This window comes from Cetorhinus maximus, chromosome 26 (genome assembly GCF_964194155.1).
Source record: "Cetorhinus maximus chromosome 26, sCetMax3.hap1.1, whole genome shotgun sequence".
In the NCBI taxonomy this organism is placed as follows: Eukaryota; Metazoa; Chordata; class Chondrichthyes; order Lamniformes; family Cetorhinidae; genus Cetorhinus; species Cetorhinus maximus.
This window is the reverse complement of record NC_135904.1, coordinates 13247452-13271799: the sequence shown is the minus strand read 5'-3', so window position 1 is coordinate 13271799 and position 24348 is coordinate 13247452. Positions and strand designations below refer to the sequence as shown.

The 24348-nt window shown below is 42.1% G+C and overlaps 4 protein-coding genes across 5 annotated transcripts in view; 2 read left to right on the top strand and 2 right to left on the bottom strand.

The window, feature by feature from the left end:
* Window positions 1-4716, bottom strand: part of LOC144668290 (lactase-like protein) — a 44802-nt gene extending 40086 nt beyond the window's left edge. For both annotated transcript variants that reach the window (XM_078530141.1, XM_078530142.1), the window contains exons 1-3: window positions 4606-4716; window positions 3071-3251; window positions 1395-1555 (exon numbers count right to left, since the gene is read on the bottom strand). In XM_078530141.1, coding sequence (XP_078386267.1) covers window positions 1395-1555; window positions 3071-3200 — 291 coding nt within the window. In that variant the 5' untranslated portion in view covers window positions 3201-3251; window positions 4606-4716. The remainder of the gene's footprint in view (window positions 1-1394; window positions 1556-3070; window positions 3252-4605) is intronic.
* map2k1 (mitogen-activated protein kinase kinase 1) overlaps window positions 1-24348 on the top strand; it is a 348516-nt gene that overhangs the window by 131961 nt on the left and 192207 nt on the right. The gene's annotated exons all lie outside the window — the stretch shown is intronic.
* Window positions 6201-12520, top strand: crybgx (crystallin beta gamma X). The gene is made up of 6 exons (XM_078529901.1): window positions 6201-6205; window positions 8271-8319; window positions 8411-8532; window positions 10729-10864; window positions 11452-11591; window positions 12332-12520. The coding sequence occupies exons 1-6, from the start codon at window positions 6201-6203 to the stop codon at window positions 12462-12464; spliced, it is 585 nt and encodes a 194-aa protein (XP_078386027.1). The 3' UTR covers window positions 12465-12520.
* snapc5 (small nuclear RNA activating complex, polypeptide 5) lies at window positions 12488-23234 on the bottom strand. Its single transcript, XM_078530147.1, has 3 exons — window positions 22903-23234; window positions 19000-19107; window positions 12488-15664 (listed from the first exon to the last, which is right to left on the bottom strand). The coding sequence occupies exons 1-3, from the start codon at window positions 22990-22992 to the stop codon at window positions 15530-15532; spliced, it is 333 nt and encodes a 110-aa protein (XP_078386273.1). The 5' UTR covers window positions 22993-23234; the 3' UTR covers window positions 12488-15529.

The window sequence follows — 24348 nt, the reverse complement described above, 5'->3', positions numbered from 1 at the left end:
TTAGGAAATCCAAGATGGGGCTGTCGTACACTTCTTCTCAATAAGGTTTCCTGTGTTTGTCAGTTTTGGGGGGTTCCTGCAGTAACGGCATTCGCAATTTCTGTTGTTTTAAAATTTTCAGCAGCAGCTCCCTGGATTGACCTTCCTGGGTCTTCCCCGCAATATCTAAGTATTTTCAGGTCATGAAACCATCAATTCACAGCTTCTTAAAATGTCATTTTTTTAAAAAATTAGACATTTTTTCAATTGGAGTGGTCAGGGGCTGGCTTGGGACTTGGGCTGTTTGTAGTGCACATTAAAATGGCAATTCTGACTGCTGCTGACTTAAAAGCTTTTTTAAACTCGTTCTGGCCAAGAACTTCAGTTTTTTAGCTCACCCCTACTAGGTCTTCTGACTCTGTACTCTCTGGGTATTGAAACTGGATTTCCACAGAATCCACTGGAGTCCCTCTGCTGCACCGTGAAGTTATAGTCCTGCCTTCTGCTTACAATCCTGCTTTGGAGCTTATCTCTGGCGATCTCCATCTGCGTTTTCTCTTCTGGTGCTTTTTGTCAGGTCAGATTTCAGTTTCTTTACTTTTTCATGCTTTCGGGATTTTGGGGTCCATCCTTCACTGCCATCATGTTGTAAAATGTTGTGTGTAGTTCGACAGGACTCAGAAAGAGGTTCTGAGTCTTGTATCGTTTAACAGTAAGTGTTTATTAACCACTAGTAACTATGTACATATATACAGTATAAGGCATAAGCTAGGAGCTGTCTCCATGCTTGCTTCTATACACATCTCTGTCCAATACGAAACTGCCCTCTAGATTCAGGTCATGTGTTACATTACCTCACAGTGTGGGCGGTACTGTACCTAGTCCCATGTTAACCTTTTCTATGCCAGATCCTTATACTATAGCGATTGGTGCAATATTGACCATCTACCTTCCCAAAAATAGCAACATAGTTAAAAAAAAGTGAACCCAATTATTTGAACCTTACCAGTGATTGCTTTAGGTCAGTGGATAGCACTCGTACCTCTGTGTCAGAAGGTTGCAGGTCCAAGCCTCATTCAAGAGACTTGAGCACAAAAAACCTAAGCTGACACTCCAGTGCAGTACTGCAAGAGTTAAACTGAGTCCCAGTATGCCCTCTCAGGTGGATGTAAAGAATCCTGTGACGACTATTTGATGAAGAGCAGTGGAGTTGTCCTGGCCAATATTTATCCCTCTACCAGCATGAAAGGAATAATATACTCATTTATTTCCTTGCTATTTATGAGACCTTGCTGTGTGTAAATTGGCTGTCCTGTTTCTCCCTTATTACACTTCAACTTCATTGACTGTAAAGCATTTTGGGGTATTGTGAAAGATGCTATATAAATGCAAGTTCTTTATTCACATGTTCTTACCTTGAATTTATAATAGCTTTCACAGGATGAATCTCCTGTTTCATTCAGATGCACTTTTCCTTTAATACGGGTGAAAACATCCCAGATACTGAGTCCTTTCCCATCTTGATCCCAAGCCCCTTCTGTCTGGTAAGCGGAACTCCCCACACCCCAGGAGAAACCTGAAACCGATACAATAGTTAAATTCAGTGTTTCACAACAGTTTGTTGATACACTGAACGATATTTGGCTAAATACCAAATTGTTCTAGGAATAGCTGTCAGCCAACCAAACAGTTCCACTACAGAAAGTTTAAAGGTTGTGCTGCACAACTTGCACTTCAACTACAACTTTCAAGTAATTTCAAGTATTATTTCTGTAAATTGTAGCTACTTTAATCCAGGATGCAGGTGGATTAGAAACAAAGCGTTTGTTGTCACAGATGGGGACCATTCAGTACTTGTACCAGTGTTACACCTCTTTCCTATTCTACCCCCTCTCCCTCTTTATTCCTTCACCACCTCTTCTCTTTCTCTACACCTCCTATCCTGCTCCACATCCCATTCCTTGCTCTATCCCTTGTAATTTTTAGTATTTGCTTATTTAGGTGTTTATCTAAAAATTCTTCATAAATGTTGTGAATGTCTCAACTTCTACATCTAGCTAAGATAACAGATTCTACATTCGAACGCTGTGGACAGTTCTGGTCACTGTAGCACTAGAGCAATACTGCAATTATTAAGAGGATAGAGAGAGAGTAAGTGCAATGATGGAGGAAATGATCACGCAACTGGGAATTTTCTCACAGGAAAGGAACAAATCTGTAGTGAGTGAGTGGCCAATCTATGGAACAGGGTCCTAAGGGAGATGGTAAAAGCAGATAGCATTGATTCATTCAAAAGCAAATTAGATAGATTTCTTTTAGAAAGGAACATTTTGAGATTTAATTTATGAGTAATTTCAGACATGACGTGTGATGAGTGGAGTGTGGTTGTGAGGAACAGGTGACTTTGGACCTATAGCCCCCAAAACTCCCTATCACTGGGGGTTTTCTTTGCTTCATGTCTGAGTCTGTTGTACACTCATTGTTAGAGATTAATTACCCTGATTAGTCAATAACTCCACTGTTGTATCATGTGGCTGCCAGGATGGTGGAAGGTGAGTTAGATGGACCAGTGTCTTTTATTGTTCCTAATATCTCTTAATAATTTGTAAAGATGAGTTTAGAGAATCAAGATTTTGAAAACTTGTGTCATTTAAAAAGCTTTTTTAAAAATCTGTGCCTCAGTTAATACCATTCTGATCCTAAGAGTTACAGGACGCTTATTGCAGGATTCACCAGACTTTCAATACCTGGAAGTCACAACACAATATAATGTTCAAAATCCAGCTCCTGCAATGCAGGTGATCAGCTTTAAGATGGTAAAGGTTCCAATTTCCTTAGATACGCAAAAAGTATCAAAAGAGCTGTTTATTCTGAAAATATTTAAAATCAAAAGAGTAGTGTTCTCTTGTGAAATATTTATCCTTGAAGGCATCATAAAATGATAGGTCATTGACAGGTGCTGGACATTCTGGAATGTGGACATGTCATAACTGTGTGGCACCTTACAACTGGGCATCTTAAAAGTATTTTTAGCACTTGCTACAATAGTAAATAAATACACAACACACAATTTCTTGGATGTTCCCCTTACCAGGAGGGAACGTCCCATAATAGAAGGATCCACTATGGTCTTTCGTCCAATCGAATCCTTGAGACAGACCCAGGGACAGCAACAGCAGAAAGGCCCGAGACACAATGTGTAGAATCGGAGGCCGCATCATCCTTCAGTTGGTATTGATCTAGCAATCTCCCACCTGCATCAAGACAACAGCCTGTTGGCATACAGAACAGGAGGATCATACAAACTGATAGGAATTCAAAAGAAAAAATAGTCAGATTGAACAAACCGGGGCTCATCTCTTTAGAAAAGAGAAGGCTGAGGGGTAACCTCATAGAGCTCCTTAAAATTTTGAATGGGCTTGATTGGGGAGTTGTAGAGAAGATGTTTCCGCTTGTAGGGGAGACTAAACTAAGGGCTGTAAATATAAGATAGTCGCTAATAAATCCAATAGGGAATTTAGGAAAATCTTATTTATCCAGAGTGGTGGGAATGTGGAACTTGCTACCACAAGGAATGGTTGAGGCAATAGCTTAAGGGGAAGCTGGATAAACATATGCAAAATAAACAAATAGAAGGTTTTGTTGATGGGATTAGATGAAAGGATGGGAGTTGGGTGGAGTGGGGTGGCGTGGGGTGGGGATGGTAGGGGAAGGAGTCTTTGGTGGAGCATATACACCAGCAAACACCAGTTGGTCCAAATGGTCTGTTTTTCCCGTAAATTTGATGCAAAGAGAACCCAGCACTAGTTATTAACTAGTTATTAACCATCACAACTTTCAACAAATGTAACAGGTATCAAAACATGTGTATATCTGTCTCTCTCTCTCTCTCTCTCTATAAACAGTCAATTTGTTTTATTAAAAGGTGCACTCCCCATCAGGTAATTACACGTATCAATTAAATGAATTTCAAGGATTTGGCCTCATCCTATCCCACCCAGAAAGCCAGTGTAGTTCCTGATGACAACATCCAACAATCTCATAACTGATCCAGACCTTTTGCTCCATTTTTCTTGTGTGAAGAATTTCTGGGTGATTGCTGATTTACACCAGACAGTTAAACGGCTCACGGAATGAAAGGGTGATTTCCAGATTGGTATAATATGGTATAAGTAGTACTTTTTGACATTTCTTTGACATTTTGACATTTCTCCACACAAAAAAATGTTAAAAATTTAAGTTCAAACAACAGCTTCAATTTGACAGAAAAAAAATAGGAAAACAGATGGTGAAATATTGATCCACCCTGATTTTAAATACAGAAATTCACAACACAAAATGTTTCCTACTTCACTTTAAGTTTTAAGTTCCCTTACATTTCAAACATTTATCAGATTGTGTTTCTGCTGCATTATCTGCTGATCTATCAGAACAGATGATTAAAATATTGTTTATTACAGTTTTAGATAAACCTTCTCTATCCCTGTCTCCTCGGTTTTGTGGTAATACTGGATTTCCATGGTTATATATGTCAAATGCACAACCAAAATTAATCAGGTTTGGCAAATGAACCTTCAAGGACAATTTATCTCCTGAATGATCAAACTGCTCCAGACGTTATCTTACCTGTAAACCCTTCTTCATTTATCTAGAGTGGGAAGAGAACACGAACTACAAGCAGCAGACAGCGTTCAGAGAATAAATCCAACAAATTCAAAATACCCCACAGCCCCAAATCTAGCAACACTTTGAAGAACAATCCAGCACATCATTCATTGCCTTTGTACAGAGAGAAAATTCCCTTTGGAACTCAATGATGCATTACTGAATTTAGCTTATCCACACACATCTCTTTGTTTAGAGTGAGTTTCCTGAGGTAAGCAAACATTTTTGCTGTATTTGAACCAGCAACTCATCTGTTTTTTTGATGACGTTACCTTACAATGAGAAGGGACAAGCCCTTTAGCATTTCATTGCAATAGTTCTGAACATAAGCGAATACCTGGTGAGGCAGTGCAGGACAATGAGCTTCAGAAATACACCAGCAATGTGGGGAGCAGACTGCAAACTGCTGCTACAGTGACAATCACTGACAAAGTAATTTTAGTTGTGCATGACCCTAGACTAAATGGGATTTATATATTTCAACAATTTGGAAATTTAATTATTACGACTTTTGGTTCTTCTGAAAAATGATTTTCCACTTTATAGAAAGAAAAGCTCTTCTTGCAGCAAAGCTGGAAACCTCATTGTTAAACTACAAGGTATTATTGCACTCTCTCACCAATCAGATGGAGGGAAATAAAAGCAAGAAACTGCGGATGCTGGAAATCCAAAACAAAAATAAAAATACCTGGAAAAACTCAGCAGGTCTGGCAGCATCTGCGGAGAGGAACACAGTTAACGTTTCGAGCCCATATGACTCTTCAACAGAACTAAGTAAAAATAGAAAAGACGTGAAATATAAGCAGGTTTAAGGCGGTGGGGTTAGAGCTGGATAGAGGGCCAGTGATAGGTGGAGATAGCCAAAAGATGTCAGAGACAAAAGGACAAAGAGGTGTTGAAGGTGGTGATATTATCTAAGGAATGTGCTAATTAAGGGTAGAAAGCAGGACAAGCAAGGTACAGATAGCCCTAGTGGGGGTAGGGTGGGGTGAAGGGAAGGGATCGAAATAGGCTAAAAGGTAGAGATAAAACAATGGATGGAAATACATTTAAAAATAATGGAAATAGGTGGGAAAAGAAAAATCTATATAAATGATTGGAAAAAAAAGGGGGGGATCGGAAAGGGGGTGGGGATGGAGGAGAGAGTTCATGATCTAAAATCGTTGAACTCAATATTCAGTCTGGAAGGCTGTAAAGTGCCTAGTCGGAGGGAAATGACTGTTGTAATGATCTTTAGCTTTGATTGGGGTTTTAACCTTTCAATAGGTTCAGGATAGTCGCAAGAACAATCTACACTCGTCCATAGCACCCACCCATTGATGAGGCTGTGTATTTAATCTGTCCCTTGCCTGGGCCATAGGGCCAGAGTCAGTATCTTCACTTCAGGCCCCTGAACAGCAGAACAAATCAGGTAGGATTATGTGTGGGGAGAAATGGTTCTCCTTTGCCATGCTCACATTTCCATTTGGAAGATCAAGGCACCAATTTCTCCTAAGACAAGTGTTTTTTTTTATGTTATTAGATGTGAACTTTCAACACATTCAGTCCTACTTATCATGGAGTAAAACAAAGTTTATGATCTTGTACTCAGACTTTCTAAAATCCAAAGTTGCATTAATGGATTGGTTGGGGTAATTAACTCCGTGAAAGGGTTCATTCTTCACAACATCACAGAAATGAGGGTGACCGGTCTACTGAGAGATCGTTTTTAATCAGTGTTGCTCTAGTCAGACCTCGACGTTCTACACTAGTTCAGGAATTCTGCTCCTTGTACACAGGAGTTTGATGTGACATTAGGGAGTCTTGAAGTGTGCACTGGTCACATAAAGCAGGTTTAGAGTGACACTACTATGGTCGCTTTTTGTTTCGAGGCTCTCAGGCTGATTTCAGGCCTCAGGGTGTGTGCAGACCTTTGACATGTGACTTTGGAGAGGACATATCCAATTGTATTTATTCATATTCGTTCATGGGAATGTGTTTGCTGAGGGATAAACACTGGTCAAAACACCAGGCTCCTGATAATTCAACACTTCCCTGCTCTTCTTTGAATTAGTGCCATGGGATATTTACGCTCACCTGCGAGGACATATTTTATACAAAAATTCAAAATATCCTAACTGCTTCTAATTGTCTCCTAAGGATTTTTCATTCTTACCATTTTTTTTATCAATACAAAGTGGAGGATGGACACAGCTTATAATCACTAAGTCCTGGAAGGTTTTGTGAATGGCCAGTTTTTCTATTGAAAATACATTTTTAGAGGTTTGATGTATATTGGGAACTGTGACCTCGTGGTTTGAGGCTTCAGTTAACTGTGACGGGTTTGGGAAGCTGCATAAGTCTTCAGAGGTGCCAATATTTATGTGCACAGTCTAAGACAAAATAATGTTCCTGAAATTTTAAATGCAAAATTGATATTGTAGGGGTAAATAAATATTTTCTTGTACTTTTTCTGCTTTTATTATACATTCTATTTTCAATATTCAGTCCTCAGCTTAGCAGAGAATATCAAGCACCTTTGGTAATCATTAATGACTGCCATTTTTATTTGCATTTGAGCTTCATAGTTAATGGTTTTCATTCCCACTTGCATTCATGTCAACTTGTCAACTTCTTGTGGCCTTGTTTGTGGTAGGTTGATGATACACTGTTTTATAATGACGGGAGTATTGTACCATTTGATTCATAATGTATTTTCCTGTTGCTAAGTTCGAAGTCACAGTGAGTGACTGCCCTTGACATCAAGGTGGCACTTGACCAAGTGTGGCATCAAGGAGCCCTAGCAAAACTGGAGACAATGGGAATCAGGGAAAACTCTCTACTGGTTAGAGTCAGACCTAACACAAGAGTCATTCGGACTCGAAACATTAACTGTATCCCTCGCCACAGATGTTGTCAGAACTGCTGAGTTTTTCCAGGTATTTTTGTTTTTGTTCTAGATTTCCAGCATCTGCAGTATTTTGCTTTTATCGAACACAAAGGAAGATGGTTGTGGTTGTTGGAGGTCAACCATCTTCAGCTGCTTCATCAATGACCTTCCTTCCATCAATAAGGTCAGAACTGAGGATGTTCGCTGATGATTGCACCATTCATGACTCCTCAGGTACTGAAGCAGTCCGTGTCCAAATGGAGCAAGATCTGGACAATATCCAGGCTTGGGCTGAAAAGTGGCAAGTAACATTTGCGCCACACAAGTGCCAGGCAATGACCATCCCCAACAAGAATGGGTAGTAAATGCTAGCCTAGCCAGCAACACCCCATATCCCACGAATGAATAAAAAGTACTGTAAACGCAACCTGAGGCCATGTGAGCCTGTTGTCTAATTAGGAAACATCACTGATTGCAATGTGCTTGTCAGTTTCAGCTTGCAACTGATGAGCACATTGCATTTGAAGATTTCTTTACTCCTGTAGCAAGACTGAGGTGTAACTCTGATGTAATGGTATTAATATATTACTAGCAGAATAGTTGCCCGTGTAAATTAAATGATATATGCTGTATTGTAACATGTAATGCACAATGTATTATCTGATATATCTCTTTAAGCCAACAATGTCCAACTATTGTTTGGTAAACACGAACTCTGGTCAAGATTTTAATGACCTTCACTGTTTTCTCTGCGCAGCAAACTGGGGTCCGTACTCCAACGTGCTTTCTATGGGTCTGGTGGCTGCGTAAGTAAAACTAGGCAATTCTTAATAGCATCGATATTTGCTGAAGATTGTGCGCGATTACTGATGTTCCAATCTTTATGATCTATCTCAGGTGACCCTATACGAGCAAAGGAACTTTTCTGGCAGGCGGTTATCAGTAACCAGTAACTGCCCTAAGCTGTCAGATTGTAACTTCCCTGAGAGATGCAATTCAGTGCAAGTGGAGAGTGGGGCGTAAGTAGCTCAAAGTTAAACTGTTATCATATTCACTCCTTGGAGAACAGTGTGGTGATGGAAGGATTTGCACGTGGATTAACAGTCTGATAGGCTGCGACAAGAACACTCCTTCCATGACCATAACGCCCTATACCAGCTGATGGGGAGGGGTATCAGTCCTGTAAGGGGATGGAGAGACTCACCCACAGTAACCGGACACAAGTATCCCCCTGGATGTCAGAATTCAGAACTGGAGCTCCGGCCTCCATTTACTAGAACTGACCGGAGTGGGATTCACTCCCTGCACCATCTGATTCTGAAGTGGGAATGCTACGACCAAGCCTAGTAGCACAAAACAAGCAATTGCGAATCGAATTGAGAACCATTTTACACCCATGTTTGATATCCTTTATCATGGAAAATATGCATGACAAAGAATATTGCAGTGTGCAAAATGGGTTGCTGATTTTACCTCTAAGTCTCAAAACTACACACAACGCACTCCTTCAGTTTCATAACATTGAAAGCTTCCCCTAATATTTGTGGGTAGGTGCCCCAAAAGGAAGTAGTCCTGAGCCATATACATCACAATGTCCCAAAAACAGTTCTTGGGTCTGTGTTGAATTAGCTAACTCGCTGCTGTGGCAGTGATTGGATTGTTACACATGAAATAGGAATTGGAGGGTACCATTAAATTAGATCGTGGCTGATCTACGTCACGTTCTTGAGTATTGCTTAAAAAGGAAACATGGAAGCTTTTTGTCTTGCACTCATCAGGACACTGCAAGAATACCAATATAAGGGGAAAACAACAATTTATACTGTATGAGAAGAGAGTGCTGATTGGTTGGCAAGTGGACTCTGATTGGTAGAGGTGTTGGCATGGAGATTGCACCAGTGATGGTGACGAATAGTTAAGTCCCAAGTATTGTTTGAAATTTAAATCAGGCAGCTTGACCCTATTGGTCAAGGCATTGCCCTGAGGAATGAGTCAGCGAATGGCTGTCACTTTTGTTTAGCTGAAACAGGTGCAATGCGTGTACATGTTCTTCTGCAAAGAATAGGGTCCTCAAGTTCACTTTCTCACCTGGCTCACCATGTTCAGCCTACATGGAGCGTTGTTGAAGAAACCTGGCAAACTGTCAGCATGTAACCTTTCCCACCTAGGACATGGGCACACACCATCATCTCCAAGTTCCCCTCTGAGTCACTTTGTGGGAGCAGCTTCATCACACAGTGAGCTGCCACCTTAAACCACTCCAGTCTATCACTTTCTCAAGCGCAACTATGAATGGGCAATTCCAGCCTTGCCAGCAACACCCACACCCTGAGAATGAATTTTTAAAAAGTGGTTTTCTTTAAGACAAAATTGGGCTTGGGCTGTGATGTCCTCTACAGTAAAATAGATTGACACCACATTGTCTGGAGGATGGAACGGGAGGAAAAAAAATCTGTTGAAAGTAAAATACTGCTATGGAGAAAGAGGAAATAAAAATCACACTTCCTTTACTATATTGCAAGGTCAAAGAAACCTCCTTGTGCTATGGAGAACATTACAGTGGAATGTGCACTATCAAAACAGATTTAAGAGCTTGCACTTATACAGCACCTCCCATTTCCTCAGGAAATCCCAAAGCTCTTTATAACCAGTAAATATATTTGAAGCATAGGCACTGTTGTAGCATGGCTACCCATGGCAGCCAATTTGCACACAGCAAACTTCCACAAACTGCAATAAGTTGAATAATCAATGTTTTAGAGATGTTGGTAGAAGGATAAATATTGGCCAGGTCATTGGGACAACTCCCCTGCTCTTCTTTGGATCTTTTACTTTCAATGAAGAGGGCAGACAGGATTCCAAAATTTAACCTGGAAGGTGGCACTTCTAATGGTGCTGCACTCCCTCGGTACTGCATTGAAGTGTTAGACTAGATTATGTGCTCAAATCTCCAGAATTACCTTCTGCTTCTGAGGTGAGAGTGCTATCAACTGGTCACTAACCTTCTGCCCAAAGTCCCCCTCTATAGGAGAAATTGATTTTTATTCCACTCTTTGCAGCCTTGTGATTTTTTGGACTGGATGGTTGCTATGGAGCTAAGATCAGGATCACGTTCTATTTATTACTCCTCTACTGCTGGTTCATTAGACCCAACTGATTCTAACACTTGTTGCAGTGCAAGTAATAAATCCTTTACTTTCCTTTGTCTTTAACAGTTGGATTGGATACGAAGGGGAAAATTACAGTGGACACCAGTACCTCTGGGACGTGTACGACAAACGAGAATACAGCAACTATGATAAGTGGCTTGGAACATCAGATCACATCTCCTCTGTAAGAGCAGTGAGGGAAGTAAGTTTAAAAAAATTGATCTGATAATGTTGCATGATGCAGTAAATTACCAACAGTAGACAAGGCTATTATTCAATAAAAGTCCTCTAAGCACAGGGCAGACATAGAAAGATAGAAACAGAAAATTTACAGCATAGAAGGCAGCCATACATGGTAATCAAAAACATGAATCACTTCCTTTATCAGATGGTGCATTACAGAATTAAGAGATGGAGGTTCCTGGCCAGAGCAACTCACTCCATGCATCCTTTAGCATTGCTGTGCATTGGGTAGAGGTACCAATTGGAGGTTAATTACCTCATGGATATGTTGTCAGGGACAGAAGGGAAACATTTTGTTTGAAATGGAATAAACAGAAATTCAACTCCCAAGAATTAGGATTTGTTGTAGGAAATATTACAACACAAAGTCATTTAGCCTGTCAGTGATTAGCCCAAAGGCTGCATTGAGATCCAAGAAGCAGGCCATCTACTGTTAAACTGGGAAGCAACACAAAGTAGATGCAGAAAAATTGGAATTCCAGAGTTAAACTGCAACCACTGACACAATATCAAATAAATATATTTTTGTGCCTTTAATCCAATAAGGAACGTTCTCCATCTAAAATTTGTTTATATGAAAAACCTGGCTTTTCTGGAAGGAAGGTGGAACTACAAGAGGATATCCCGAACCTCATTTCATGTTTCAGCCTCAATCGCTTTGCCTCTGCCAGGGTTCTTGGAGGAGTGTAAGTACAGCCTGGGCCAAGTGCGATTACAGTCTGAGCAAGGTTGGCTATATCACAGTCACTCTACTTGAGAAGTAATTCATTGTCCAATGTTTAAGTGTGATGAAGCATTTATATAAATGCAATTATCACTGCAGTTAAAATTTTATTCACACCATTTGCAGTGAAGATTCCCAACTGTTTCTTATCCTTCAGGAAAGTGTGACTGATATTGGGACTTAGCTGGTTCCTTTGTTAACTCACTTGTAGACATTCATCACGTGAGCCTCAAACATGGTCACTGGGCTATCCGCCCTCGCCGCTGAGCCTGATCCCATCCTCAACCGCAGGGGTCACTATATAATGATCAGGAGCAAAAGCCTTGGCTGACATATTCCCCCCTCTCCACCACCTTTGCTGGGTAGGAGATTTGTGGCCACTTGCTGAAACCCTCAACTGAGGTCAGCCATCTCAGTGCAGAAAGGGAGTCAAAATACAGGGGTCCTTGGCCTGTCTAGACAGTGCATCAGCCTACAAGTAGGCACTAAGAACATTATGACAGAATATTTCCTCACTTCCCCCTCCCTACAACGAACTCTAACCTGTTGAAAAATGGGAGTGTTTCACAGTGAATGTATTGCTGTTGGCATTATCATCCTTTAACTAAACATTGTGCATCAAAAGCAGGAAGCATAGATTTAGATAAGCATGAAGTTTAGGGTCAGTGTATATTTCATTATTACTTTTCTTTTTCACCATAGGTGGGTAGCCTACCAGGATGCAAATTACCGAGGCCTACACTACATTTTGGAAAAGAGAGACTTTAATAATTATACTGAATGGGGAGCAACTGCTGCTAATATGGGCTCCATTCGACGCGTGCGTTTCCACTAAGAAACGAGTTTCCACTATTGTCACAACAATAAAAATAACTCAATTTTATTATTGGCTATCTTTGTAGCAGTGCAATTGATTAGCTGTAATAATCTTTCACATTTTTCACATAGAACCCTACATATTTATTATGTTACAACAATACTTAAAATATGAAGGTAGGTTTTAAGTCAGAAAAAAATGCAACCAGTCTGTGTCCTGAAACAACTTAACCAGCCAGTAGGTAAACACTAACACTCTTGGCACTCTCCTCTCAAATTCTTTATGTTCCCTACTTCCCACCAAAGCCTCGATTGGAGATCTTCATCAGCATTCACTAATCTTGAGTGTACCCACCAGAAGGGTGGAGAGAACCACCCCTGTCAATTTTCTCAGTTTTCCCGCTGCGTTTCCAGGAGGGAAAGATCAGAAGATACATTCAATGTCCAACTGGCTCTTAAACAAGTCCAGTGTCCTGGCATCACCACCTTTCTGGCTCATTTCTGTTTGCGCATTCCCCCTTTAGCTCACCACTAGCTCTTGCCCCATCAGCCAGGATGCTGCACGTTGGTGTTAACTATTGGCTGCACATTTCAATTGATGGGTTTGAATTAAAAAAAACACAAATGGAAAACAAAACCCAACAGATGTCTTATTTTCACTGAAAAAGGAAGGGTGTTCACTGGCCAGGTTAAGGTGTTACAGGGTACACATTTTTGTTGTAAGTTTTATGGTGTTCTTTTTTAAGCAGACAATCAAACTTCTACATTCACAGTTTTAATATCAGGCAAAAGCGTAACAATTCGTTTGAAGCTGTTTGAGGCAGTACCTTGAGATCTTGACTATAATAACACCAAAACACATTCATGGATTTACTGGTGGTTCACAAGTCTGCTACATTTATAAAGTAACACAAAAAACAACTTTATAATGTGGTCATTAATCCATCTATAATATATTAAAAATCTTACATCAGCATACACTTGCTGTCGACTTCTTTCACCTATTGTAAATTCTTGCGTCCACATTTATAACTTAAACCATAAGTATAAAATTTGCCGCATAAATTACACTCACCTGCTAACATGTCCTACAGCATCACCACTTCTAAGATGCTGCAATGACACTGTTACAACTTTACATAGGAATGTACGATGGAAATATTAATAAAGATAGAATTTATAACATTCAAATAGGGATCAAATTAGACCTCTGCACCCCTGTCCAATTATACCCCATCCTCTAAATCTGCTTCACCTAAAGACGACACTTAGTCTGCACACCCAATGTATATTGCCATAGGAGATCCACTCTTTCAAATAAACCAGTCAGCAGCTGTGCATAAAGGAATATTATTCAAATACATCCACCAATGTACTCTCAGAGAAACTTAAACTCCTCGGATGGTTTCAGATACAAGAGGAATTATCACTTTTCTTGGCACTTTACTTTATTTATATGACCATGAATCAAAATACTCAATTTTAGAAACGGAACGCTCAAATTCACAGCTTCATACCTTATGTTACAGTCAACACATGGTTCAGTTTGGATTAGCTCACTCAATCATGGTGCATTTGCTCAAGATTGATTGGCATTCTGTATTACTGGCTTTCACAGGTGACTGAAACCCACTCAATCTGGCACAGTGCTACATCTATTAAAAAAGAGCAAACAAAGGAACAGTGTATTGTAGCCAATGAAAATGGCGACTTTTTTGAAAAAGCGTGTGTATAATATTAAAAAAAAAACCAAATTCCTCAGCAGCACTTTTTGGCCTGTCTCTCCGAGGCTGTGGAATAGGCCACAATGCTGGGAAACCAAGAGGAAAATAATTACATAGGAATGACTGAATTACAGGGGTCATTGTATAAGTCTGCACTCCTGCTCTGCTGACCTGGAACACTGACTGGGAGTTTGGGGGAAGAATCTCATGAATGGATAAGCTGTCCCTCAAGGTGAGGCTCCACAAATTCACAAAATGAACACGTAGATATATCCTATGGGTGCAAGCTGCAATACAGTTGCAGTCACACAAGTCAATGATGGAGCAACTGTGGACTGTCCCAAACACAGTCCTGTGACGAATAGCCAACAGACTTCTGATGGTGGCTGACTGAAGATGATAATTACAATCCTATGCTAGGAGGCTGCAGTAACTGTACTTGTCAGCTTTTTAAACAAAATACATGAATTGGCTAATATCTAGCAGAACAAGAATTTTTAAATCGTTTCCAAAATTCAACAAAACTTATCCATGCAAAGAGACAAAACATCTAGCCAGACTCAGCTCGACCACACCCTCAGTACCAAATGCACCTTCCTCCTTTAACATATTTAGGAGTGGAACATTATTTTAAAGACATGTTGCCCAAGGCCAACAATATTCAATTCCTTAAGCTATATTACATGGAGTGTGTGTGCCAGGAGGTAATGCTGCGGTATTGGTTACCACCATTAGAGAACCTCAGTGAGACACACTGTAAAGTTTCCTAATTAGCTCTGAACTGATACTGCAGTATTTGAATATACTCCACAGGTCCAGCTGACTGTGTGTGTTTATTGTTCTGATGTCCTGACATCAATGCTCCAAAAAAAAACATTTAGGACTGTAGAATCTCATGCCCTCTTTTATTCCTTAGCCACAATCATGCATTTTAGTTTTCATTTTCTTAATCCAAGGATGTTTCAGTGTTTTCCTGTACCAGAAACATACACATTATCTTTGTTCAGCAAGCTAAAGTCCCCCAATCCCACGTTTTCTTTTCACCTTCAGTCTTTCCCTGTTTCTCTGCAGAAACGAGGCACAGCAATCAAGACGAATATTTCAAAGTTTCAAATTCTGCTCAATATTCCAGTAATTAACAGGCTGCAGGCTCAGAAATGGCTGATTTCCACCCTCCGTGGCAACCGTCTGCCCAGTGTCTAGCTTACTCTGCAGTTATTGGAAAACCTTGCACTCTGACACATTGTCAGATTCAGAGGCTTCACTCTTTACAAGTACAGTTCAACACTTCACCTTAAAAAGCAATTCAGTGCATTCTGTTTGTGAGACTTCTTTGCATTCTTGTCTGAAAGCGACCCATTTAGAAGCTGTATTCTTCATCCTCTTCCTCCTCCTCTTCCTCATCTCTCTGTCTTACATTTCTAACTGACTGCGATGTGCTCAACTGAAGCTGGGTTTGATTGATAACACTTGCATCATCTACCTGCATCGAGGACTGTGGAAAGAAATGGTTAGCAAATGAAAAACATCACAACAGCCATTCAATAGCAAAGTCAGACTAGGCTAAAACTTTAATGCATCTCGAGTTTCTCATATACTACTTTTCCTCAATTATCATTCTGGTGTTAAAATTTTGTACTTTTGCATCAAATTAAATGCTTTTCGCCCTCCATCCTTTTTCTGTACTAATTGCTGACTTCAAAACTCATTGGGGAAGAACAGATTTGTTGGTTTCAGAGAGTGGATGAGGTGTGTACAGACCACATATTAGGCTTATTTGGAAAACTGAAGCCCATTACATAGGATATGTAGCACAGAAAGTAGCCCGACCAGTCCATAAATCAGTCTTTATGTTCCACTTGAGCATCTTTTTTTTAAAAAAAAGATTATTTTGTGGGACGTGGACGTCGCTGGCAAGGCCAGCATTTATTGCCCATCTCTCATTGCTTGTGAACTGAGTGGTCATTTCAGGAGGCAGTTAAGAGTCACCCACATTGCTGTGGGTCAGACATGTGTCACATGTAGGCCAGATCGGGCAAGAACTGCAGATTTCCTTCCCTAAAGGACATTAGTGAAACAGATCGGTTTTTACAATGATCGATGATAGTGGTCATGGTCACCTTACTGAGATTAGCTTTATATTCCAGATTTATGAATTGAATTTAAATTCCACCAACTGCCATGGTGGGATTTGAACTCATGTCCCCAGAGCATTAGCTTGGGTCCCTGGATTACTAGTTCAGTGACATTATCACTACACCACCGTCTCCTCCCATCCTTCCTCATCTAATGATATCAGCATAGCCCTTTATTCCCTTCTCTCTCATGTGTTTATCTAGTTTCCCCTTAAACACATCAATACCATTCATCTCAATCACTCCCTTTGGCAGCACATTTTCACCACTCTTTAGGTAAATAAATTTCTTTTGAATTCCCTATTAGATTTCTTGGTGACTTCAGTTACATAGATTGGGGAAGTTGGAACTGTTCTCCTTGCAGAAGACAAGGTTGAGAAGAGATTTGATAGAGGTATTCAAAATCATGAGGGGGTCTAGACAGAATAGATAGGAAGAAACTGTTCTCATTGGTGAAAGGATTGAGAATTAGAGGGCACAGATTTAAGGAAACTAGCAAAAGAAGCAATGGCAACATGAGGAAAAACTTTCATGCAGTGAGTGATTAGGATCTGGAATGCACTGCTGAGTGTGTGGTTGAGGCAGGGTCAATCAAGGCTTTCAAGAGGGAATTGGATTATTAGCTGAAAAGGAAGAATGCACAAGGCTACAGGGAGGGTGGGGGAATGGCACGAGGTGAATTGCTCCTTCAGAGAGCCAGCACAGCAACAACGGACTGAATGGCCTCCTTCTGTGCTGTAACAATGTGATTTTCTTATACTGATGGCCTCTAGTTATGTTCTTCCCCACAAAACCACTCAATCTTAAAGACCTCTATTAGATCACCTCAAAACCTTTATTCAAGAGAAAGAGACCCAGCCTGTCAATCCTTTCCTGATGAGTATATCCACACATTTTTGGTATTATCCTTCTAAATCTTCTCTGCACCATGGTGGCCACAACTATACACAGCACTCAAGTGTGGTCTAACCAAGGTTTGATATAGGTTTAGCATAACTTCCCTTCTTCTCCAATTCCATCCCACTAGAAATAAAGCCTAGTGCTTGTTTTTTTATGGTCTTGCTAACCTGCAGCACATCTTTTAGTGATTAGTAGATTTGTATTCTGAGATCCCTTTGTTCCTCTACCTCACCTAGAATTACACCTTCCAAATAAAAAGTGACCTCCCCATTCTGCCTACTAAGATATACAACCTCACATTGTGTGTTAAACTTAATTTGCCAATTATTTGCCCAATTTCCAAGTTTATTAGTGTCCTCCTGTAATTTGTTTAGGAAGGATGTCAAGGACTTGGAGAGGAGATTTACTAGAATGGTTCCAGGGTGAGGGATTACTGTTAAGAATTGAGAAGTTGGGGTTATTCTCCTTAGAACAGAGAAGGCAGAGAGGAAATTTGACAGAGGTATTTAAAATCATGAAGGATTTAGATAGAATAAAGAGTAACTGTTCCCAATGGCTGAAGAGTCAATAACCTGAGGACATTGATTTAAATGATTGATAAAAGCAGAAGAAAAACGTTATTTATTTTTTTTTACACAACAAGCACACCAGCTCCTTTAAACAGCAATCCATTTAGCCACACTTCACCGTTCCTTCCCCATAACCTACAACTTTTTCACTGAGAAGAAATAGAGGACAGAGTGAACAAATGATTCATTGGAATGAACCAAGGATTGCATAAGCTAATATCAGATGGCGAGGCAGAATTTAAATGGTGCACACAAAAACTATCCAACTGGCATTCACTGGGGTTTCCTATAGCTTTTTTTCTGTTGTCACGAAAGTATAATAATTCTCAATATTATTGTGATTTATTGTTAAAGTAGGTTAATAGTGGGGTTTGGATAGTGTGTTTTAATTGAATTGGAGACAGCTGGTTTGGAGGCTTTGACTTATCAAAAGAAGCTAGGTTTGAAATGCTAAATATGTAAAGGTGGTTGAAGTTTTCAAAGGTGAAGTGAGAATATGCATTTTTAGATAAATCAGGGTAATTTGAATTTCAAAGAGTTGGTAGGATGTTAAAGCTAGTCAGAAAAGCTAGGCTAAGCAGTGTGTTTATTTTTCCCAAAGGTTACTGATAGTATTAGCAGCACCATGCAATGATTTATATTACGAGAAAAGTAAAGCTCCAAAGACATATGGGAACAATGCAATTTACATTAATAGGGAAAAACATGTATAAAGGAGAACAGGCTATATTTCAGAGAGGAAGGCAATGTAAGATTTAACAGAAGAGTGGAAAACCTCCAGTAGTTGTGCATTAAACTGCTGTCTGCAGAAACCGAAGCTGGGAAAAGCCACTTTGAATTCGACTGTCCAGGATATTGTGTTGACTTGCCTGGATCTGTTTAAATCTATTTTTTACTGTTGCCTTAACAGGGGTATAACTGGAAGCCAAATTAATTGGGGGTTTTAGGAGTTATTATAGTAGTAATTTGTAAATCTATGTATGCGCTTGAAATCTTTTCTTTTGTTAATAAATGTTTTGTTTAGTTTTGTAAAGAGCCTAGGTGGACTTACTACTACTGAATTCAGGGCACACATTTTGAAATAAAATACAAATTGCAGAATCATTGTGACCGTGTGATCACGTTTCCCTTGTGGATTTGATCCACCCGGCACACATCATCTGCCACGTCATAACACTGTGCATCTCAAAAATTTGAACATTTGCATCTTGGGTCACACTTCTCACCTCTACAGGATCCGATGCCTGACCACAGCTGTCATTGTCACCGTTGTCATCATCACCATCGCCATCTTGCCTGGTCATGATCATCGATCGCAGGGCCAATTCTTCTACCTGAAGGTACAACACTTGTATAAAAACACATTCCAACATAATGCTGGCACCAAATTTTTGCAATAGCTTGCACATTCAGGGGTATTGCACCATCGGGGGTACTGACTTCATGATAAAACTCCCTCTTACAGTTACGTTTTATGTAAAAGAGCCCATGGTACTCCCAGTGTCCTGGACAACATTTTTTCTTCAGCCAAAAACTTGCTGGGTACAAACTGGCTGCTGCATTTGCTTGGCACAGCAACAGCTGGTCATGCATGGGAAGGGCTTTGGACCACCCTGAGAAACCTGATAAGTGGGTCTAAACTGTAAGCTCCCAGTGCGTGAATGGTACAAACATGGAGTAAAAAAAATGCTTTTCTAAATAGAGGAAATAATAATGAATGTCCTACCCTATCTAAAATGAGCTTTTAGATGCTTACCACACTAAAGGTTTTTGTCATTTTCATTCATGGGATTTGGGCGTCGCTGGCTAGGCCAGCGTTTATTGTCCATCCCTAATTGCCCTTGAGAAGATGGTGGTGAGCTGCCTTCTTGAACTGCTGCAGTCCATGTGGTGTAAGTACACCCACAGTGCTCTTAAGGAAGGAGTTCCAGGATTTTGACCCAGCGACAGTGAAGGAATGGTGATATATTTCCAAGTCAGGATGGTGTGCAACTTGGAGGGGATGTTCCCATGTATCTGCTGCCCTTGTCCTTTTAGATGGTAGCGGTCGTGGGTTTGGAAGCTCCTGTAAGGTACCATGGTGTGTTCCTGCAGTGCATCTTTAGATGGTACACACTGCTGCCACTGTGCGTCAATGGTGGAGGGAGTGAATGTTTGTGGATGGGCTGCCAATCAAGCAGGCTGCTTTGTCCTGGATGGTGTCAAGCTTCTTGAGTGTTGTTGGAGCTGCACTCACCCAGGCAACTGGGGAGTATTCCATCACACTCCTGACCTGTGCCTTGTAGTTGGTGGACAGACTTTAGGGAATCAGGAGGTGAGTTACTCGCCACAGGATTCCCAGCCTCTGAACTGTTCTTGTAGCCACAATATTTATATGGCTAGTCCAGTTCAGCTTCTGGTCAATGGTAACCCCCAGGATGTTGATAATGGGGGATTCAGTGATGGTAATGCCATTGAATGTCAAGGGGCAATGGTTAGATTCTCCCTTGTTGGAGATGGTCATTGCCTGGCACTTGTGTGGCATGAATGTCACTTGCCACTTATTAGCCCAAGACTGGATATTGTCCAGGTCTTGCTGCATTTGGACATGGACTGCTTCAGTATCTGAGGAATCAAGAATGGTGAACATTGTGCAATCATCAGTGAACATCCCCACTTCCGACCTTATGGAGGGAAGATCATTGGTTGGGTTGAAGACACTACCCTGAGGAACTCCTGCAGTGATGTCCTGGAACTGAGATGATTGACCTCCAACAATCACAGCCATCTTCCTTTGTGCTAGATATGACTTCAACCAGCGGAAAGTTTTCCCCGATTCCCATTGACTCCAATTTTGCTGGGGCTCCTTGATGCCAGACTCGGTCAAATGCTGCCTTTGTGTCAAGGACAGTCACTCTCACCTCACCAATGGAGTTCAGCTCTTTTGCCTATGTTTGAACCAAGGCTGAAATCCAGGAGCTGAGTGATCCTGGTGGAATTCAAACTGGGCGTCAGTGAGCAGGTTATTTCGAAGTAAGTGCTGCTTGATAGCACTATTGATGACCCCTTCCGTCAGTTTACTGATGATTGAGAGTAGACTGATGGGGCGGTAGTTGGCCGAATTGGAGTTGTCCGTTTTTTGTCGAAGGGATACACCTGGGCAATTTTCCACATTGTCGGGTAGATGCCAGTGTTGTAGCTGTTCCCATACAGCTTGACTAGGGGTGTGGCAAGTTCTGGAGCACAAGTCTTCAGCACTATTGCTGGAATATTGTCAGGGCCCATAGCCTTTGCAGTATCCAGTCCCTTCAGCCATTTCTTGATATCACATGGAGTGAATCGAATTGGCTGAAGACTGGCAACCTCCGGAGGAGGCCGAGGTCGATCACAATGGCACTTCTAGCTGAAGACTGTTACAAATGCTTCAGCCTTATCTTCTGCACTAATGTGCTGGGCTCCCTCATCAATGAGGATGGTGATATTTGTGGAGCCTCCTCCTTCAGTGAGTTGTTTAATTATCCACCACCATACACGACTGGATGTGGCAGGACTGAAGAGCTTAAATCTGATCTGTTAGTTGTGGGATTGCTTAGCTTTGTCTAATGCATGCTGCTTATGCTGTTTGACACGCAAGTAGTCCTGAGTTGGAGCTTCACCAGGTTGACACCTCATCTTTAGGTATGCCCGGTGTTGCTCTTGGCATGCCCTACTGCACTCTTCATTGAGCCAGGGTCGTAATGGTAGAGTGGGGGATATACTGGGCCGTGAGATTACAAATTGTGGTCGAGTACATTTCTCCTGCTGCTCATGGCCCACAGTACCTCATAGTTGTCCAGTCTTGAGTTGCTAGATCTCTTTGAAATCTATCCCACTTAGCATGGTGGTAATGCCACACAACACGATGGTGGGTATCTGAATGTGGAGATGGGACTTCGTCTCCACAAGGGCTATGCGGTGGTCATTCCTTCTGATATTGTCATGGACAGATGCATCTGCGGCAGGCAGGTTGGTGAGGATGAGGTCAAGTACGTTTTTCCCTCTTGTTGGTTCCCTCACCACCTGTCGCAGACCAAGTCTAGCAGCTATGTCCTTTAGGGCTTGGTCAGTGGTGCTACTGAAGTCCTCCACCCAGAGTACATTCTGCACCCTTGCCACTCTCAGTGCTTCCTCCAAGTGGTGTTCAACATGGAGGAGCACTGATTCATCAGCTGAGGGGGGTCGGTCGGTGAGACATGAGACATCATGGCGTCCGGAATTGATGTCAAGGAGTCCCTCTCAACATTATCTGTAAGGTATGATTCCTTGAATATGACTATGTCAGGCTGTTGCTTGACTAGTCTGTGAGACAGCTCTCCAAATTTTGGCACTAAGCCCCCAGATGTTAGTAAGGAGGACTTTGTCATTGTCATCTCCAATGGCAAGTAGTCTGTCTGGTTTCATTCCTTACAGACTTTGTAGCGGTTTGGCACAGCTGAGTGGCTTACTAGGCCATTTCAGAGGGCAGTTAAGAGTCAACCACACTGCTGTGGGTCTGAAGTCATGTCGGACGGCAGGTTCCTTCCCTAAAGGGCATTAGTGGACCAGACAACCTAATGGTCATCGTTAGACTCCTAATTACAGATATTTTAAATTGAATTCAAATGCCAACATCTGTCATGTTGGGATTCGAACCTGGATCCCCAGAGAGTTACCCTGGGTCTCTGGATTACTAGTCCAGTGACAATACCACTTTGCCATCGCCTCTCCTAAATGTGTTCAGATGTGTTTCTCAGCCCAATACAATAGCGCTGGATCTGCTCATACAGAGTGACTGCAAAATTCTGCAACAGGCAAATTTAATCAAAGGAAATTCAGGGGATGCTTTATTGACATCACAGGAGAGAACAAAATATAAAACTCAAGAGTGCATTTGGTTGGTTGATGGGAGCAGAGATCTCCTTCACCCTTGACCCCCACCCCAACTGCCCTAATCACAGGGTGGCAGGGGCAAATAATGGCAATAATGAAGTATTGTGGGTAGGGAGAGGGTTTATGATTTCCAACCTGTGCTATACCTGACCAGGAAACACTTGCTACTGGCCCTGAGTGAAAAGCCACTTAATCTATGTTCCATATATAAACAATAAATATGCAATGTTCTTTAGGTTTACCTTGAGTCGGTTTAATTGATCTTGTAAATTGGTTTTGATTTTCAATAGAGCTTCCTCTTCTTTCTTCAGCTCCTGCAGCCGGCTCAGCATTCTGAGCCTTTTGGAGTTTAAGGTTCACCTGTAGGAGGAATAACTGCACCTTTTGAATAATTGTGCCAAGAGATGCTCTGGATTATACATTGCACTCCTTTTAAGAGGAACAGTCTTTGTCCGAAGACCAGGATAGAGGAGCAATAACCGCTTTGGTCAAAGCACGCAGCTAATTAAAAGCAAAAAGGAACATCCAGTGAGAGACAGCTTCCCATCAACACCTGAAACAGAAAAGACAGTTTACCAGCTTTGATGGAGTCAGGTAAATAACGTTAACCAATCCTTTGCAATATTACTACACAGTTCACATGTGCGACCTTTTTAAATAGCAGAAGGCATTTACAAACTACCCTTACCCCCACCCAATGCAACATAGGTATGGATGTCATGTAAAATGGAGCAAAGGCGAGTTAATGGGGTTGAGGAATAGATCCAGGTGTAATTGAATATTGGAACTGGCTTGAAAATCTGAATGTCCTCCTTCTGTTACTATCTGTAAATAAATAAATCCAATTCTCCCCGCAGGCTAGGGGTGTAGAAAAAAATGTCTTGTATTAATATAGCACCTATCATGATCCCCCCTCTCTCACGCTTCCCATCTCCACCACTCCCCTCTTCCTCCCTCTCCCTCCACCCCACACCTCCTCTCTCTCCAACCCTCGCCTCTCCCTCCACCCCTCCGCTCTCCCTCCCCGTCCATCCCTCCCTCGACCATTCTATCCACCCCACCCCTCTCCCTCCAACCATCTCTCTCGCTGTACACCCCTCCCTCCATCCATCCTTTTTCCCTCCCTCTCTCTCTAATCCCTCCCCCCACCCCTGCCCCATCTCTCCCTCCCCCCCTCCACCCATCCCCCTCCAAACCTCGCCCTCCCTCCCACCGCGCTCCCTTCACCCCTCCCCCTCTCTCCACCCATCCCCCTCCCCCCACCACCTCCCCTCCCCCACCCTCCACCCCCTCCCCAGCTCTTCTCAACTCCCCCCACCCCCTCCCCCTTCTCACCTCCCCCTCCCCTCACCTCCACCCCTCCCCCTCTCCTCATCCCCCCGCCCACCTCCCTCACCTCGCCCCCCCTCCCCCCACCATCCCCCTCCCTCCACCACTTCCCCCTCCCCCCCACCACTTCCCCCCTCTCCTACCTCCCCCCTCTCTTCACCTCCCCGCCCCCCTCACCCCCCGCTCAACTCCCCCTCTCCTCACCACCCCTCCTCCCCCCTCCTCTCCTCACCACCCCTCCTCCCCCCTCCTCTCCTCACCACCCCTCCTCCCCCCTCCTCTCCACCCCTCCTCCCCTACCCTCCTCCCCCTACCCTCCTCCCCTCCTCCCCTACCCTCCTCCCCCTCTCCACCTACCC

Excerpts from the sequence above, each read along its gene's own strand:
- snapc5 (XM_078530147.1), bottom strand. The coding sequence starts at position 22,992 with ATGCTGAGCCGGCTGCAGGAGCTGAAGAAAGAAGAGGAAGCTCTATTG. Across the intron at positions 19,108-22,902 it reads ATCAATTAAACCGACTCAAG|GTAGAAGAATTGGCCCTGCG; the intron begins GTAAACCTAAAG and ends TTGTACCTTCAG. Across the intron at positions 15,665-18,999 it reads AGGCATCGGATCCTGTAGAG|TCCTCGATGCAGGTAGATGA; the intron begins GTGAGAAGTGTG and ends TTCTTTCCACAG.
- crybgx (XM_078529901.1), top strand. Across the intron at positions 8,320-8,410 it reads TCTATGGGTCTGGTGGCTGC|GTGACCCTATACGAGCAAAG; the intron begins GTAAGTAAAACT and ends GATCTATCTCAG. Across the intron at positions 10,865-11,451 it reads CTGTAAGAGCAGTGAGGGAA|GAACGTTCTCCATCTAAAAT; the intron begins GTAAGTTTAAAA and ends TAATCCAATAAG.